Source organism: Sphaeramia orbicularis, chromosome 13, assembly GCF_902148855.1.
Source record: "Sphaeramia orbicularis chromosome 13, fSphaOr1.1, whole genome shotgun sequence".
NCBI classification, from domain to species: domain Eukaryota; kingdom Metazoa; phylum Chordata; class Actinopteri; order Kurtiformes; family Apogonidae; genus Sphaeramia; species Sphaeramia orbicularis.
The window spans coordinates 29221510-29240157 of NC_043969.1; the positions used below are offsets into that span (position 1 = coordinate 29221510).

Below are 18648 nucleotides of genomic sequence, written 5' to 3' on the forward strand. Positions count from 1 at the left end.
TTGAGGGTTATTATGTCAGAAACAAAAAACAGAAGAAAAAGTGACTTTTTCAGCAAATACATCAATAACTGAACATAAACAAAGTGTCTCTATTAACTGTCACTGATCCAACTCCATGGGTTTGACGGGTGAATCAGTGTTGTAGAAGATGACGGTGTTTCTGTGTTCATTACACAGCCTCTGAACATCCAAATGGGTCATATCTGATGACCATGAAAAGATGACAAACTGTATTTTACACCTATTATTTACATTTTTTAATAGATTTAGTGGTTTAACAGATATTAAACATAGATGAGTAGGTACTTTTGGACACCAGTTTGGGTCTTTTTGGGTTAAGATCAATATTGCAATGATACCGTTAACCAGCAACTAATTAAGAAAACTTCAAACCTTCATAACAAGTTATTAGGACCAGTGTATAAATCAGTGTTTTAATGTACCCTGAATTCAAGTCAAATTACATGGAACTCAAGAATTTCCTTCTACTGTTTCAGTGTAAAACAGTCAGAGATGGTATGATTTTATTGGTACTGACCAGGTCTGCAACCGGAGACTTCTTGCGATTCTGTTTCTCCACCTCCACCTGCATCTTTGCCATGGGCTTGGCCATAGCCAGGGCTAATTTCGCCTCTGCCTGCAGCTTCTTCTGTCGACTCAGAAAGTCCATGTCCTCCAGAGACTCGGAGTCGTCCTCTGTAGTGTCCCTGTCAGAGTAGGATGAACTCTGCTTGGACTGCGGGGACACGGCGGTAGCAGGAAGAGAAGAAGAGGCAAATTTAGTGAGAAGGAATAAAATATGAAGTAGAAGGTGAACAGAATGAAGATGAGGGAAGAGAGCAGTGGGTGTATAGTAATGAAGGTGAACAATGGGGAACAACTAAGGGAGGAAAAGCAGGAGAGATAAGACAGATCAGGCCAGAGGATTAAGTGTTTATGTTTTTTTTTTTTCAAACTGCCAGAAATGTTACTGAACTTGGATGTGAGGATGAACATGTAAAAAGATGATAATTCTCTCATTGTCCTTTTCTTTCTGTTAAACATGTCTCAGGCTGACAGGAGGTTAATGTGGGCAGTCATCCGTGGCTGTGGCGGGCTTTTTCCTATTCACCTCTCATTTGCTGCGCGTGAATTGGGTAACAGGCCAGAAAACGTGAACACAGACATTCATATAGCGACTAAATGGATAGTTTTTACTGACTCATAGTGAAATTCGAGTTTCACTGCTTTCATCCTTGCTCTGTTTCAGTCTTACACTGAATCAGGCCTTTCCACTTAGATACGACCATAAATTGTCTCACCATTATTTTGCAGTGACTTCAAGATTTGTGCTTTAATTGTTATTTTGTGTGTATTGCTGCGTACCATGGGGGACAGAGGTGTGTCCAGACTGGTCTCTGTCTTGCTGTCATCGGCATCACTGTCCTTGTCACTGCCGCTGTCATTGACAAAACAGATCTGTAGATTCATCCCACTCTGGAGCCTGTAGAGGAAGAGAGAGACAGACAGAGACACAAACAACTTAATATCAGCATACATGGAGATGAGAGTCAAGTTAGTCCAGTGTTAGTTCTTTCTGCTGTAACTGAGTCAGACCGGGGCCAAAAACCAACAGATGTCAAGAGCACTGCTGTTAATAGGAATAACCTGTGAAGAGTTCACGTCTTACTTTGTCTCATTCAGGCCTGTCTGTATGCACATGCAGCTGTCAGTATGATACCATCTGTTAAAAAAGAACAGTTAAAAGAGGAAAGAAAATCGAAACAGACACTGGCTGCCTTCATCAGCGGTGCACAGTGGTTAGAATTAAGGAGGGCTTGTGTTTTTAATCATCTCCCCTCTTGTCTTCAATAAGGATCGATTCAAGGTGCCTCTGGTAGGTCTGATCCAATCTGCCTGGGACCAGCGGGAGTGTTTTTTGCCACTGAGAATCAGAATAACACTCGGTGTAGATCCAACCCACTGTGGATCAATAGTCTGCTTATTCAATGCAGTAATTACAAACAGAGTTGATTGATTACACAGCATAGATCCAATGAGTCACGATTAAAATAGGACCAGAGAGGTCGATTCTTTCTTTTTCATTTTATTTCAGCATAGCCAACATGAAATACAGAGTTACTCTACAATACTCAAACTTATTCATCGCTAGGAGCTGCTTAAGTGTGAAGAAATATGTCTGTATTTTGTTAATAATTAACATTTATTACTATAATTGTTATATTATTTATCTAACCAGGAGCAAATCTGATCAATATCAAAAAAATGTTTTTTTCAAAGAAGAAATACTCAAGAGCTTAATTTTAATATTGTTACAACAATAAGTACATAAAATATAAGCAAACAGCTTATATATATATATATATATATATATATATATATATACATACATATATAAAAATATGTGGCTGATATACAATAAAAGACAGTATTCCGATGCAATCAGACTGTAACACCTTTGTCTGATGACTAATAGACTGACAGTTGCTTGTTTATAAGTGTTTGTTTGGTTTTCTTTGGTTTTCTTTTTTTGATAAAAAATTAGCTTCCTCCTGGGATCAATAGAGTTAATCTATATCTGTATTAAAGTTCTGAAATTATTGTAAAGTGATCATAAATATTTGACTAAAATGCCTCCACAGTATCCAGCTTTGACACTTTCAGCTGCTTCTCTAAATTATTCCATAAAAAAAGGGGAATCATAATATTATTATGTGGTAATTATTAATATTCCATGTTAATGTTGAGATATTTATGCAAATTAAATAAATTAAGAAATAAATATGAACCAAATGTATACTGGAAGCAGCCTTTAAAATGTATTGTTGGTCAGGGTTCAACACAGTTGTGATTTAATACTGTAGACAACTGTTTTACACTTTTACACACCACTGTCATCTGACTGTTATTTAGCCTCAAAATAAGTCATCAATATGCCGTGACAATATTAAGAAAGCCACGTGATTGGAGTCACAGGAATTGGAGTGTTTACAGAACAGTTAGTTCCAGTAAGGTACAGTGTAGGAGGCAGTGGCAGTGTTCATATGTGCAACAGTGCGTGTGCAAGTGTAGGTGTCTTTAAAAGGAAGTGAGAACCACAAGGGCTGATTATGTCTGGTTCATTTACGCTGCACAAATCCTCTCTCTGCTTCCTGTCATTTCTTATCTACTGTCTGGCCTTTGTTTTCAGGAACATTACAGTAAATATGCACTCTCAGATTTAAACCTCCTGTTTTATTTTAGTTCTCTGTGTTTTCACTTCAAACTAATGCCCTCATTGTGTAGGTATATCTTTCTAGTTGTGAGACTTCGTGTGATGTTAAAAAAAAACAAAAAACCCTTGTGTTTTTCAGCAACCAGTCACATGTGTGTTTTTTGAGTAAGAAAAAAGTAATGTGACGGTGGTTAGAAGAAGTCTTACCGTGAGGACAGACTGGGTTTGCCGCTCTTGCTGCAGCTGGTGTAGATACCTGGCCCATCGTCAAAGAAACTGCCCAGGGCCAACTTCTGCCTGATAGACTCTCTCTCATTCTTTTGGGCCTGAAAGAAAGAAAAAAAAAAATCACATGACTAGGTTAGTTTTTGCTCACTGTGTTTTAGATGATTGATGAGGTATTTTAACACAGGGGTCTGAATGTGTTTTTTTTTTTTTTTTTTAGCTAGGTAGATACTTGTTGTCATAGCAGCTTGAACCCACATAGTTAAATATACCTGCCCCACATGCTACATTACCCTGACATCTTTTCCCTCAACACGAGTAGCTGTGTGCACAAATAGCAGGGCACTCAGTCCAAATCACGTGTGCATGTGTATAAATAGCAGCGGCAGCCTCCTTTTAAATTGCAGTAAGAGGTTCATCTTAACAAGCTCTGATAAAAAAAAAACAAAAAAAAAAACTGTGGAGTCAGCTGAAGCAGTGAAAAGTGGTGTAAAATATCTAAGTGGGGATCATTATGTGTTGTTGGGGTTGGTGTTTGCCAGCAGGTGGTGCTGTTGTCATACAGATCAACCACACATTGGTGCCTCATAAACACACAAAGTCTGGCCTTCTCATCTCACACATCTACATACCATATAGTAAACTAAAACCTGTTTCCAATAGGTTTAATTCTGCAGAAATCCTTCATTCAGAAACTAAGGAGTCACTTTCACTTGGCGTCTTTCCCTGATTTTGTCACTCACTGTCGCCTCAGCCTTGGCAGTACCTCACACATGTCAGAACATACTAACAACCACAGGATGTTTCGTCTTTGCCAGTAGCAGGTAAACACATACAACTGAGGTGAAGACAACTGAAACAGACCGTTTCTAAGCAAATGGGAAGAGTTATGTTAAAGAATGCTTTACTCATACCGCTGCTGCCCACAAATATTGAAGTATTCTAGACATGAAGACTGAATTCTGTAAATGATTTTCATACACAGTCTTCCAAATATCACTCTTCTCACATCAACATCCAATACACTGGCCGTGACTCTTCAGACAGAAGGATGAATACATAATAACATATTTTATCATGAGAAAAGCAGTGATTTTCTACACTGCAAATTATTCGGTTCAAACCAAGATAAAAAACAGACAACTTAGATTTAGAATTGATAAATAATGCATCTTGTTTTAAGAGTTAATTTATGATTTTAACTGTTCATACATCTGCAGACATGTTTATTTCTTAGTACAAGAAATCTTGTCAAGTGAAATTATCTTGCTGCATGGACAGATATTTCACTTGTTTTGAGTATCTTTTTTGTCAAATTTACTGTTTTTATCTTGTTTTTAGACACCCCTTTTTTACAGTGTACTTACATCTTAACTTGTAATTCTCCAACTCTTGAGATAAACATGTTAAAACCCCTCAAAGGTCCTGAAACGATGCCCCACACCCACTGATTAAAAAGATAAGGTGTCTCTGCTGACTTGTTTCACTCATCTACTGTTTTCTTCTCTCATCTGCCTCAGCCTGATCTCATTTTCTGATCACGCTACCTCTCCCTTCAGTACCACTGTTCTTCCATCACCACATTGCTCATCACACCTTCACCTCGCTCCCACTCTTTTTCTCAACTCCTTCACAGAGTCCTTTTCGCTCCCTGTCTGTCTCTCCTGACAATTGTGTGCAGGCGTTGGTGAAAATGCCTCCACCAAGGACAAATTAACATAATCCCACTCCACACAAGAGCCCGCAAGACGCTCTTGGCACTGATGGCACACACTACATGCAGAAGAGTGGACTGGTACTGCTCCTTTGTGGGTGTGTGTGCTTGAAAGATAGCCTGGGGAGCCAAGACGAACACACTTGAGAACCTCAATTCAATTCTCCAAAGAGGAAATTGCAGCCTGTGAGGTACAGTGCGGGTCAAACGCATTTGTGCAGATGAACACAATTTATACAAACTAAACAACAGTAGAGCTGACACACTGTCCGTCAAGATACTCCCAGAACAGCAACTTCAGCCAAGAGGAGCCGCAGGTTCTCTGGGCATTGTTAACTGTTTCTATTGACTCATGTGGTGTGGATTGTCCTGAGGTTTTGCATTAGAGTACTGACAAATCAAATGGAATCACTGCCATAAAGTTTACAGCTTAGCTTCAATATTCTTGTCAGACCACACACACAGTGGTTTGAGGAAAGTGAAGTGTTTTGGAAAAAAAAAAAAAAAAAAAAATCTAGTTTATTGGTGTCACGTCTAATCCAATCAAAAGTCCAAAACTCCAATAAACTGCCATCATAAAAGACAGGGTAAGAAATTTCTTTGTTGTGTTTTGCTTTTTATGTCTAGTGATGAGAGGGAAAAGTTGTTTAAATATATGAGGCAGAACAAAGAGCATATGCTGCTGCAGTGCTTTAAAAAGCTCATTAAGTCCTCAAGGACAACATAATGTGTAATATGTTTGGATAATATTTCAGATTTATGTACATGTGCACACACCAGAAGATACACTTTCATATCATAAACCTCCTCCACACTACTGACTCATTAATGCTTGTTGTATCCTATTGCACAACACCAGACAAAGCCAATGAAGTCAGCATGAACATTACACTCAGTATCCGACACCTGCCCCACAACACAACTTCCTGTCTTTGTATAAACATCATCTGTTACACAGCATTTCTTTGTGTGGTCAAAACAGCTGTCATGGAGGTCCCATAAAGCATTTAAGAAGGTGTGGAATATGACACTGAAGGGGTTCAGGTGCAAATGGGAAGTGAATGCATGTTCTAGTTTTTTTTTTTTTTTTTTTCATCATTTCAATGTCTTTTTAAATGAAAAAAAGACTGAGATCAGTGCACAAAGCAAAATCATACTACGGTGATTTTATTTTAGGCATCAATAATACTTCACTCATGCAGTTTTGTGACACATTATTTTGTAAATAGAGATGAAACAACTGCAGTATTTGACCGTATTTTAGTTCCACGCTTGCTTAATTCTTGCCCTCTAGGTATGACTTCACAATATCAGGTAAAAGTATGCACACCACTGGTGGTGAACACAACATTGTCAGCTCCTTTGACTGGCTCATGCGCTCAAAACATTATGACTAAACCGTAAATGTATCAATCTACTCTATATGTGTTAGTGGTAATTTTCTGTCTCGTGCTGTGGTTGAGGAATACTAGATATATAAGAGTGTTTTGAGATTTTAGTGTTTTATTTTCACACGATTTTGATGTTGTAAAATTGCTGGATCTATTACATTTACAAAGAGAGAAGCCTATACACCAAGACCGAGGGAGTGAGTGACAGTCGTAACCGCCTCCTTCATTTTCTGGCCTTGAGCATAAGAGCCGTCACTGCCCAAATTAGATTGGAAGGAACACAATTGGCCTAATTTGTGTTTTTCCTCAAATTCACTAAGCAATTTCCTCCGCTGAAAAACCCTCATTGACAAAGACATTTTCTCCTCCACTCTGCTCTACAACCGTTCATTTGCAGATGTAGAGGGGGAATTGACCCTGGAAATGGACGGCAGGGGGCTGGTTTCGAGTCCTCAAATCTTCCCTGAAAATCTATATTAGGCAAGGGAGATGAATTTAATTATCTGTGTTAACAAAGAACACACTCCATCTTCCTCCTCCAAATTGCCGGCTTTTGTGGAGAGAAATTGTTTGGTGGTTAAGATCTGAGATGAGAATAAATGTGGATATGTGTGTGTGAGAGCGTTTATCTCTGCATGCCTACGCTTTTTCATCTTCTACTTCCCTCCGATTACAAATTATTCTTTTTTACCCTATAAATTAGAAAAATATGCTTTAGGTAGAAGCCCTTTAAAAGCATCCTTTATTTATCAACACTTACTTCTCCCCTTCTTCTATTTCCCTTCATTCCTCAATAAGTGCTCTCCCTTATTCTGCACAATGGAGGCTTTTCACAGACTGAGATTTCGCTTCGTGGTTGGAGACAAGAACCCACTGTTCACACACACATGAACACACACATACGCAAATACCACGTCTCGTGAGCTCGGGCCATGTGGCTGCTTTAGCGAAGTATCGGGAAAAGGCATGACATTGCAGTGAACCTGCTAAAGACTGGTACAGCTGTGGAAAAAATGCACTTTGTTGGGTTTTTATGAAGGTATAATTATACTATATACATGTGTGTTTCTGTGTTTGGGCTATCTGTGTGCAGTGGTGAGAACCCAGAGAGGGTCAGCTTCTCTCTGATTTGTTTTCCAGGCCTGACACTGAGCTGCAGCTGAGCTCACAGCTCTGCAAACACATCCAAGGTCACTGTGTCTTGTTATGTGTTTTGTCTCTGCATGTGGGGCTTCATAATTCACACAAATGTCCTTACAGGTATAGATCTGACCATCTCTTATGAATTTCTGGAAATACTTTGTGTTTGTTTACATGCATGACAATTACACATGCTAAAACTCTACATCCTGTCTGTGAAAGCAAAAAAAGTGCACTGTGTTTGTAACTCCTCTGCTCTTCATGTGCTATCTGAAACCTGTCTGTCTAGGCAGCGCTACATTCCATCCCAGATAAGGGGGCTGACTTTTGACCCTTTATACAGTTCAGCCTCAGGTCAGTGTAAGGCTGCTCCTGTCACTCAGATTGAAAGAGAACAGCTCAGCAAGTGGAAGAGGCAGCACCTGTGTGTGTGGTGCCAAAAGAAATTGGGGGAGGGTGACGGTAAGATAAAAGGAAAAAAAAAAGAAGCGAGTGAAAGCGGAGAAATGGGGAGCATGAAGTGGGCTTAGACAGGACAAAAGGATTCCAAGTGACATTTGAGCTTTTTCTCTCTGCAGGAAGACCAGACTATGGATTTGTAGAGAAAAAAAATAAGTGGAGTAATCTGTTTTTCCCCCTAAAAAAAGACACCAGTTTGTGGTTTAAATGCTCTGTTACTCATGCCATTATGTCACAGCACTGATGCTAATATCTGAGCATTAAAAACATTACATCAGTCACGGTCACTGAGTTGCAATGCATGGCTGCACTAAGCACACGTAAAGCGAACACTGCAAAGTATATAGTCGTGTTAAGGTGGCTGTAGTTAAGTAGTTAAAGCTACCGACTGTTAACTTCTCTGCTCATTTTTCCTGTCTCTTCTTATGTATCTGCAAAAAACAAAAAAGTGAAATGGTATTTATTAATATATTTGGATGTTTTATGTCTGCATGGTGCTTTTATTTGGTTTACTTCAAAGTGGAGCATAAATCAGAAGCCAAATTTAGGTAATAAATCACTAAATGAGACTATGAGTGAATTAAAAGCACTGAAGATGAAAATAATCAGTATAGAAGTAGACATCAGACTAATCTAAGTAGTAGCAATTTTAATATATTTCGAGCCATCAGCCACTAATAGAGGAAGGTTCTGATGCTGACAGTGTGTAAAACATCTTGTCACTGCTGATTAATCAGTTTATCTCTAAGACATAGAAACACAGACAGTCCTTTACCTCTTTGTAGTTATCATTAATGTAGAGGTCTGATGTTCTCCTTATGACGTCCTCTACTTCACCAACTCCATCCATGTTATCCAGCGCCTCCCCCATCACTCCCTCCCTCCTCGTCTTCCTGTCTCTTCCTCCCTCTAGTCCTCAGTTCAGATTGACTCCTGAGGTTGGGTCCAGTCAGTCCTCATCATGTTCCTCACCAACTCCCCCCCCCCACTATGTACAGTCTGACACAAAAACTCCTCTACTGGTGGCTTCACCGGGCCTTTCTTTCACATGTTGTGACAGTGTTTCTCTTTCACTTCCCTGCACTCTCAGACTCGTCCTGTCCTATATGTTTCCTCTGTCGTTCTGCCTCTTCCAGCGGACTGTGAAAGCACAATGGTCAGAGGTAAGGCCCCACTAGACCCTCCCTACCTTCCACCCTCTGGTCAGGGTGGCCTCTCACAGCCACAGAGAGCAAAAAGAGCGAGAGGAAGGGAGAAACTCACACTGATTTTTTTTTTTTTTTTCCCATTTTCACGCCCTGACGTGAGGGTAGCAGCTGCTCACAGCCAGTTTGGAAAGAAACACCTCAGCTATGGCATGACTGTGGTGTTTGCATGTGTGTTTATAGTAGTTTGTTGTTGTGTGCAGCCATGTGTGTGTTTACTCCTGGTGTATCTGGAGCCGCTTGGCATTATCTTTCATTTATTTACTTCACCCTCTGTCACACTCAGGACCTTTTACTGAATCCTGTCTTTTAAGCTTCTGAGTCCTTTTATGGCTTACAATTCATTGAGTGTTTGAGTAGATCAGCCTACATGTTTGAAGTGAAATAAGTGTGAAAATATGTAGCTGAGAAGGGAGTATGCTCCTTTCCTGCTAAGGTAAAAATAGTGCCCCATCTGGACTCCAAAGCCAGAAGCCCCGGCCAGCCTAAATAAACCCTGACAGAGCACAATGGACCATTACTCTGGCACACAAACGCACACACACACACACAACCAGTCACTAACCAAGACCCACAAACACAGAGATTGCTTGTGCCTTGTGTCAGTGACTTACATTTTCAATCTGAGCTCTCCACGGTGTATAATGATCTCATCTTTGCGAGACGTTATCGACCCGTGACTCATATATTTGTCATAGTTGCCCAGACGGAAAATTATATCCACATATGGCCGCAGAATCACATTGCAGTGAAACATGACTTGACACACCATGATCAAGTGGTTACTTACAATTACTCACTTATTACAAAATTATTAGCTGTTCATACTGACATAAACTCATGAGATAAAAAATAGTCCTAAGTGATGAACTGCATTCATTTAGAGAAGATGATAATCCTTTAATTGTCTTGGATGGGTGAAAATTTACTATCTTACAGCGCTATATTCTAGTTATGTATTTGTATGGTATTTGGTTTTAACAATGCAAAAAAAAAAAAAGAAAGAAAAGCATCCATTACATTAGTCTCTGATTTAATTTAATTAAAAAATTGCATGGATCTTTGGCATTTTGGATTGCTAAATTGAAATTACAATGTTAAATAATAATACATATTTCTTAACGTCATTAAAACATGGTTAACTAGTATTGAAAAAGGAAACAATGCAAGGATGCATGTTCCAAAAGGAGTAGTCACACTGTCAAGTGAAATATATTGTACTATTGTAAAAAATCGGTAATGAGGATTGTAAAATTACATAGTTTTCACTCTGAATAGCGGGATCTTGGCCAATCCTCCACCTGCAGACTGATTCAGAGGATGAATCAGGCTAAATAGTCAGAGATCTGATGTGAAGAATAATAGAATAGGGATATCAGATCTGGAGTAAAATAGGCGGCCAAGGACAAAGGGGTACGAGGGAGATGAGAGGAGAAAGATGAGAAGAAGAGAGCTCGCCAAGTGATACTGATGAACATGAGTCACATTCATCTGTTCGTCCACTGAGAGACGGACAAAGAGCGAAGATGATAATACTGGGGAACAACTTCAGAGCTTATCTTCATCTATATGCTCACACACACATACATGACCAAGGGTTAAATGAAAAAAGAGGAAGTGAGTTTGAGTCAGTGTTGATCCCTTAGGATTATGGGTAGACTACAGCGAATTGTCTGGCTGTTTCCTGAATCCACCCACCATAGACTGCTGCTAGGGGACAATACACAACACACACACAACACACACACAAACACACGTATGCATGTGATAGTGTTAGCTGTGAGCGGGAGCAGCCTGTTTGGGACGACTGGGTGGGGCCGAGTCAGCCCCGCTGTTTCTGTGCTTCATTACCGAGGCTGACTTCATAGTGAAGGTGAAGTCACTGCTGAATCAAATAGGATTATATGTTGGGAGGTTACCTGGGCCTACCTGTGCATGACGAACACACAACACAATACACACAATCAGGAATGTGCACCTCTGCTATGTCAATCACAGTTTAAGAGCAGAGGCCTGTTTTCAAGGGTACCTTCAGCTGAATATTTGAAGGTAGCTTAGGTTAAATCCTGAGAGAGACAGAGAGAAAGCGAGAGAGACAGAAAGGCTTATTGTTCCAAGTGAACAGAGGGTGACTGTGGGAGAGGGTTCCTGGCACCTCCTGTAAGCCTGGGATCCAAGGCCAATGGCGCTCTGTGTGTGCGTGTGTGTGTGTGCATATGTTCGATTCACCGATGCACTTTCTGCTTTCAACGGTGTGCGCTTGTTTGGAATTGTTCACGTCGTGTTACAGGCGTCGTTGCACACATTTGATGCACAGCCTTGGATGACATTATAACAGCAAAGCACATTTTACTGACACTTATGAAAGGAACGCTAAAGACTCTGATCTTATTTTGGAAAGTGGAGGAAAAGAACGGGGGCTGCTACCATAGCAACATGGCGAGAATCTCTCCATGGCGATGTTCTGTGTTCCAAACAAATTGGGCTGCAAAAAGGAGCACGGGGCGGCCCATCGGGAAGTTCTCAAAACTCGCAGCCACCGGGACAGGGGCCAGTTTTAAGGAAAATGCAGATTTGATAGTTACTTTTATTGAAGTAATTTAATGTATTTTGTTTCATCTTCCTGTGTTTGACTGCTGAAAGTTGAATCTGTAAATGTGCTTTCTTGTCTTGTCCTATAGGTCAGTGTTGTCATTTTAACATAGTGTATAAGTCGTATCTGTATTGTGCTGATCTTCATTAATAATTCATCAGGCCACACCTAATATACTGTTACACTGTACTGACACTGATGCTCTCCTGCACGCTCCTTCAGCAGCGCTCACTTGTAGGCACATTTGCATAACATAAATACATCCTCGCCCACTCACACATACTGCGTTTATGTGACAGTATTCAACATTCAATCTGAGTTCCTGAGGCATTGGCAAGCTGACAGTTTTCCTACAGCCAGAGATGACACACTGTGGCCAAGCTGATAAATCTCCCCATCACCGTTCACCCTGCCGCTGCTGCTGCTGCTGACAGCAAAACAGCTCCACCAGATTTATAGATTTACATGAGAATCTGAAAACAGGATGACATATTGAGACCTCAGCTTCTCCTAACCACTGAAGAAGAGTGTGGTTTTAGCTCAGTAAAGTACTTAATGAAATGAAGTGCAGCAACGAGATGAAATAGACGTCGGCAGCAAATGATTAGTTATTCCTTTTTAGGTCTTTTTAGCCTCACAGTTAATTTATAAAAGGGATTCTTGATCTATTTAAGCTCCTGACAGGGTCTTAACAGATATACGGTTATGGAAGTCTATGGATCACTTTACTGGTTCGCTCAGGGTCAGCCTCTGATTTAATTGGCTAATGGTTTCTGACATTAAGTGGATGCTCGCCTCAAAATGTTAAAGGGTCAACAAACAGAGGCGAGCAGAGGCTTTTCGTGTCTTTTCATTCCCTCTTCTGCTTTTTCTTCTCTTACTCTTAAATCACTGATAGCCAAAGACTGAGCAGACCACACCTTAATTAAGACAGAAAGCAGAGATCGCCACAAGACACAGACTGTCCCTGGGGACGACAGAGACAACACCCACGCATTGTTACTTTTCCACATTATCTATTTACCCGTTGTCTGTTTTATTGTCTCATTAAGTGCCATGCTCGCTCCTTCTCTTCCACCACCCCCCCCCCGTCAACCTTTGCTTCTTTCCATCCCTTGGTGTGTGTGAGGTTTCCATGTGTGTGAGGGCGCTGTCTGCCTGCTGGTTGCCAGGTTACCGGCCTAATTGAGGGGCCTCTAGAGAGTCGCTGATATCACAGCCTGAACCCTCAGTTCTGCTTACCGCTCCCATTATTCCACTCATTTCATGCACTTCAAACATTTTCCTTCTAATATATCAACTCCCTTGACTTTGGTTTATGGTGGATAAACTTTATGTAACATTTGGTTGGATTTTATTCCCTGTATAAAGGACTGATTTCATTATTTTTCTCTTGCTGTTTCGTTCTATCTTTCTACTTCTTTCCTCTTCTTGCACCGTCGATAATTTTCCTCTTACTGTTTTATCTCTGCTTTTCATCCACCATCTCCACACTCTTCAGCATCAATTTTCTCGTTGATATCTGCTTCTCAGCTTCTTTCTGCTGCACCATCTACTGTTTATCTATCAAGAGACATGGGAGGAAAATCCTTATCCTGTTATACAACTGCTCCCTCGCACACGAGCACAAATCCACCCCATGACATACCCATGAAAATAAGACGAACATGCACCAAGATTAACACAAATATTTTGTGTTAAGCTACATGACATTCCTTTGAGTTTTTTTTTTTTTTTACCCCAAACGCCCAAAATAGGGTCTTAAAGGGCAGTTAATAACATCTAAATTCTAGATGGATAAGATGATGGAGAAGGGATTTAGCTTTAATACATATAACATGAGAAAACTGAATGTTTACAACTGTTAACACCCATCTTGAAACACTTATAAAAACAGCAATAGATAGATTAATAATATAAAGTGTTCTGTTAAAACCCAAAGGACAACTTCATGGTCAACTGATAATATTTTGACTTCTGTGATTCATAGTACACGGTGATAAAACGCCTAAAAATACCCACAAGGCCCATCTATCTCTTAAGGCCGTCATGTTTCCTTCTCATCATTTCCTCTGCAGCTTTTTGTGCATCACTTCTCACTCCTCACTTGCATCTTGCCATCAAAGAAACTCTATCTTTTCCCCTCGGTGTCTCACCCAGCATATGCAGCTCATCTTTTCTACCTTTCATCTTCCTCTCTGCTTGTTCCCCCTCTCCATCTCTACTGCACTGCAGACTTTCTTCCATAGCAGAGCTGGTTATAGACAAGTGGGTGTACAGCTGTGTTGCACTGCTTTTCTTTAATCATAACTGCTTCATTCGTCACAAATCCTTGTTAGATAAAGTGGGACGGCATCTCTTATCAGTCAAACACTCTCATCCACATACAAGCAAACTCATCCAAGCAGCCATTCACATTATTTGTTATTTTGCTTGTATCATACATGTACATAAAATGGCTTGTTCTGTCTTTCAGAACTATAAAGTTGCAGTTACATGCAAGTTATATATCAGTCCCTCCTTGACATGGACTGATGAAGCAGGATCAGGACGAGGTGGAGGGGAGGTAGGACATTATTCCCTTGAGTCAAGTGCTCTCTTAGCAACCAGGCAGACATTAGATTCACAACAAATTCATGCACACAAAAGACAAGACTAATGCTCTGCTAAGGTTATGCATTGACACACAAGTCCTACGTAGTGCAACAATACCCTAATTAAGGATTTATGATAAACTGATATTATGTGCAAAAAAACACAATATCCACACAAACAGCAAAGCAACAAACGACAAAATTCTCCTTATGTACCCAGTCTTATGTAGCATTAAAAACTACCTGGTAGGAACAGTTTTCCTGGTGGACCATCCTTCACAGCATCCTAGAGCGGAGCTGGCTGAGCTGTGGGAACAGGAGAGGGACTGGGATAAGATTCCCAGCCCTGCGGTGGTATTCCAGCGGAGAGGAGAGGAGAGGCGGGATCCCACCCGGTCCTCGATCCAACTAAAAATCAATCACTACTTCTCCTGCTTGCCTCTACTCGCCAGTCAGTTCGATCTTCACAGCGCTTTCTACCTCTTTTTTTTCTCCAGCTTGTTTTTTTGGTCTCTCTGTTTGTCAAGAGAAAAGGGCAGGGTCTGATTACCGCTTCCCCAATGCTGAAAGAGGGAGGGGAGTGAGAGACTGGAGGAGGGGTGTGAGAGCAGAAGAGAGAGAGAGAGAGAGAGAGAGGGAGGGAGGGGAGCAGTGAAAAGCAGATACACTCTCGCTCTGTCTGGTTTGGGCTGAAAAGGGGGAGGAGCTGGTGGGCTGAGTGTATGCAGAGCCGGCCAGTGGGGAGAGGGGATGGTCCAAAAGGGAAGGGGGAGGGTGACGGTGGCGGTGGGGGTCAGGGTCGGGATGTCACGCTGCCACTTTTATATGGAGTCATGCTGTAGAAAGTGACTGAAGGCGAGAGGACAGCGGAGTGACTTTCATTCCTTTACTCTCTTTTTAATCCCATCTGTGTTCAACAATGTCATGCAGTACCTCAACCTCAGGACTTTTACAAACGTGTGCCAGTATCTACTTTATTCAACTACCAAAATAATGGCATGGAATACTTGGTCAGACTTATGATGTTGTTATGTAATTAGAAAGTCTTTAATTTAAACTGTAATATACCACTTTTACAATGGGATTTAGATCAATCTAAGATACAGTTGCGGAAAAAATATTTAGACCACCTTTGTTTTCTTCAATTTCTTGTTCATTTTAATGCCTGGTACAACTAAAGGTACATTAGTTTGGACAAATATAATGATAACAACAAAAATAGCTCATAAGAGTTTAATTTCAGAGCTGATATCTATCTATTTTCCATGTTTTTGTTTTTTTTTGATAATAACCAAAATCACTTCAGTTCTTACATCAATAGCTATGGCATTGTACTGACAAAAACAGTGTTTTTAGGCATTCCATGTTTTCTTTTCTGTCTGTTTTAGTCACATGATACACACAGGAGTTAGTACTTGATTGCATAACCACTGTTTTGATGACCTTTGATGGTCTAATAATTTTTTCCGCGACTGTATTACTGAATTACTGATGTGTTAATGAGTATAGCAAATCATCATAAAGGGCTACACAGCCAATGGTCATTGCATGTATGGCGCCTTCCGTTCTCTCTGGTCTCTTTGTTGGATTATAATCTCATAGCGGCAGATGGCTGGGCTATAATCCACAGGCAGGCCAACCTCCGCAAATAATCTCTCTTCTCCACCCATTCCTTTATCCTGACTTTGACCCATTAACTGTTATTAATCCATTCCTTTGTTCTTTGGTTTGCCCATTCTTTTACAGATTATTTTTGTCCTTGTTTGCCTTTATTTTAATAAATGGGCTTGCACTTTTACAGCCTTTCTATTGTGATGCTACTTAAAATTCTTTACAATACGTCACATTGACCCATTCATGCACACACACATTCACAACATCAATCACTGGGAACAACTTGTGTTTTGCTCAAGGACACTTTGACATGTGGGCAGGGATCAAGGATCAAACCACCATCCTTTCCAGTTTGTGGACAACCTGCTTTACTTACTGAACTGCAGCCTTGTTATTATTGATCTCAATGAGGTAACATCTTAATATCTTTTTTCATATTATCTAGAATTGGGCTTAGTTTTCATCTGCAAATAAAATTACTGTTTTGTGAGTTATGTGTTGGGCCATAAATGGTTACAAGTGGCAATATTTGTGATTTTATTTTTTCTCATTATATTTATTTGAGGTTATGGGGTTCTGGCCTCCAACCTACCCAGTGTTTGCCTGTGTTTACTACCTCTACTGTAATGTATTTCTACAGATTTGACCTGAATTTGTGAAGTGCCTTAAGAAAATTAGGGTTGCACAATATTGGAAAAAACGATTTTTTAACCCTTTGATACATATTGCAATATGAAAAAAATACTCTGGAGAATATAATAGCTGTGTCGCGCCGACATAAATGGTCAGACAAATTAGTTGTGTTTCCTCTCGTTGTGGCAACAGGTGCAAGGCACTATCGACACAGAACACGTGTTTCAATATCATCCTTCTTGTAGCCAAAATAATTCCAGATAACTGACGTTGCTTTTCTTTTTGGCACCAAGTCTTCGTTTTCGGTGAATTTATCTTGTTCATTACTCATTTTTCAATGTTGTTACCAGCGACTCACTCCATGTGCATGAGCGTGGTCTGTTTCAGCAAACTGATTAAGAACAATTGTGATTGGTGGATCGCTGTGTGCAGTGTGGGTCAGGTACCCAGGCTGAAATTAGATGAAAACACGTTGAGTTCATTTGGCTCCTACATTGCAGGACCTGCGATGTTACTATTGAGCACATGTACATTGCAATGACGATGCTCAAATGATATACTGGGCAGCTTTAAAGAAAATGATGAATGAACTACACTAAAATTCAATTAATCACAGTTTATCATTGTCTGTCATTCCATCCATAGTTCAGTTGTGGTCACACTGTTACATCTGCAAGTTTTCTTAAATGAAAAGAAGTGTTCACTGGAGGAGTTTAAAAATAATGATCCAGTGAAGCCAAATGAAATGCAAAGGAGAGGCTTCAGTTTTACTTTACAAGACAAAAATTATCTAATAGATGCAACAAGATGTAAAAGATGTGAAAACTGACATAAAATGTGTCAGAGATAGTGTTTTGACAGTGGCAGAATCAGTAAAAATGTAGACATATGGCAATTCATGGCATATTTTCCCAAGTTTGGATCCCAATGAGACTCCAACTTTCTCTTTCTTGTCTGAAAAAGTTTGGAAATCAATGAACTAAATCATAAATCAAAGACTAAATTTCGGTTTTATCTGGTGTATGAAGGGTGACAGCTTTGCACAGGAATTTGGAGAATCTGACATCCTGATACAATTAAATCAAACATCTGTTTCACCTTTTATTTTTGTCTTTTTTTTTGGCGAGGGAGCCACACACACCTCTTGTTATCTCATCTTTCGTCTCAGCCCAGATCTCTCTATCTGTTATTGATCTCTGTTGGGTGATGCTGCTTTTCCCGATAAGACCACTCTTGGGTTTAATGACCTGGAAGTGGATCGATAGGTTCCCTGCTCTGATCTCTCTGCTCAGGCCTGCTCATCATCACTGGCTTCACTTTAGCCTTCTGTCTGCTTCCCAGCCGGGGCAGACGGGAACAATGCCCATCCTGTCACACTAGCCCTCAATAAACACATCTGTGCATAAGATTGACTCCAGATAAAATCATTTTTCTTACATCACAAAGGGTTTCACGAAGCTTTTCTGCAGCAGTTTACTAAAAAACACAGTACAGTAGAGACTTAGATTTGTTTATCACAGAAACTACAACTTGACAGTATAAGCAGATTTTGTAACTCATGGCTTGTTGGCTAGTTTCTGCCCTTTAGTAATCAAAAAATAACTCAAAGAAAAATAGGATTAGAAAACAAGTTTAACATCTCTTGGACTATTATCGGTCCGTGCAGCTCAGTTACATGTGAATGAGCTTGTTTATCCAAAGAAAAGTAATTCAATATATGGGCACTTCTGATTTACAAAGCCTCAAACAAAGGGCCTGCTGTATCAGTGAACTTTTCCCATATTTTTCAATGGTCAGAATTTTTGAAGTTTGTAATACCAACAGTCCAACAGGTAATGCAACTCTTTTACAACTACTGCATGAGAA

The 18648-nt window shown here is 40.1% G+C and overlaps 1 protein-coding gene across 1 annotated transcript in view; it reads right to left on the minus strand.

The window, feature by feature from the left end:
- The window catches only part of schip1 (schwannomin interacting protein 1), a 243072-nt gene that overhangs the window by 7842 nt on the left and 216582 nt on the right, over positions 1-18648 (minus strand). Inside the window, exons 10-12 of the mRNA XM_030151863.1 lie at positions 3422-3540; positions 1366-1483; positions 539-736 (exon numbers count right to left, since the gene is read on the minus strand). Coding sequence (XP_030007723.1) covers positions 539-736; positions 1366-1483; positions 3422-3540 — 435 coding nt within the window. The remainder of the gene's footprint in view (positions 1-538; positions 737-1365; positions 1484-3421; positions 3541-18648) is intronic.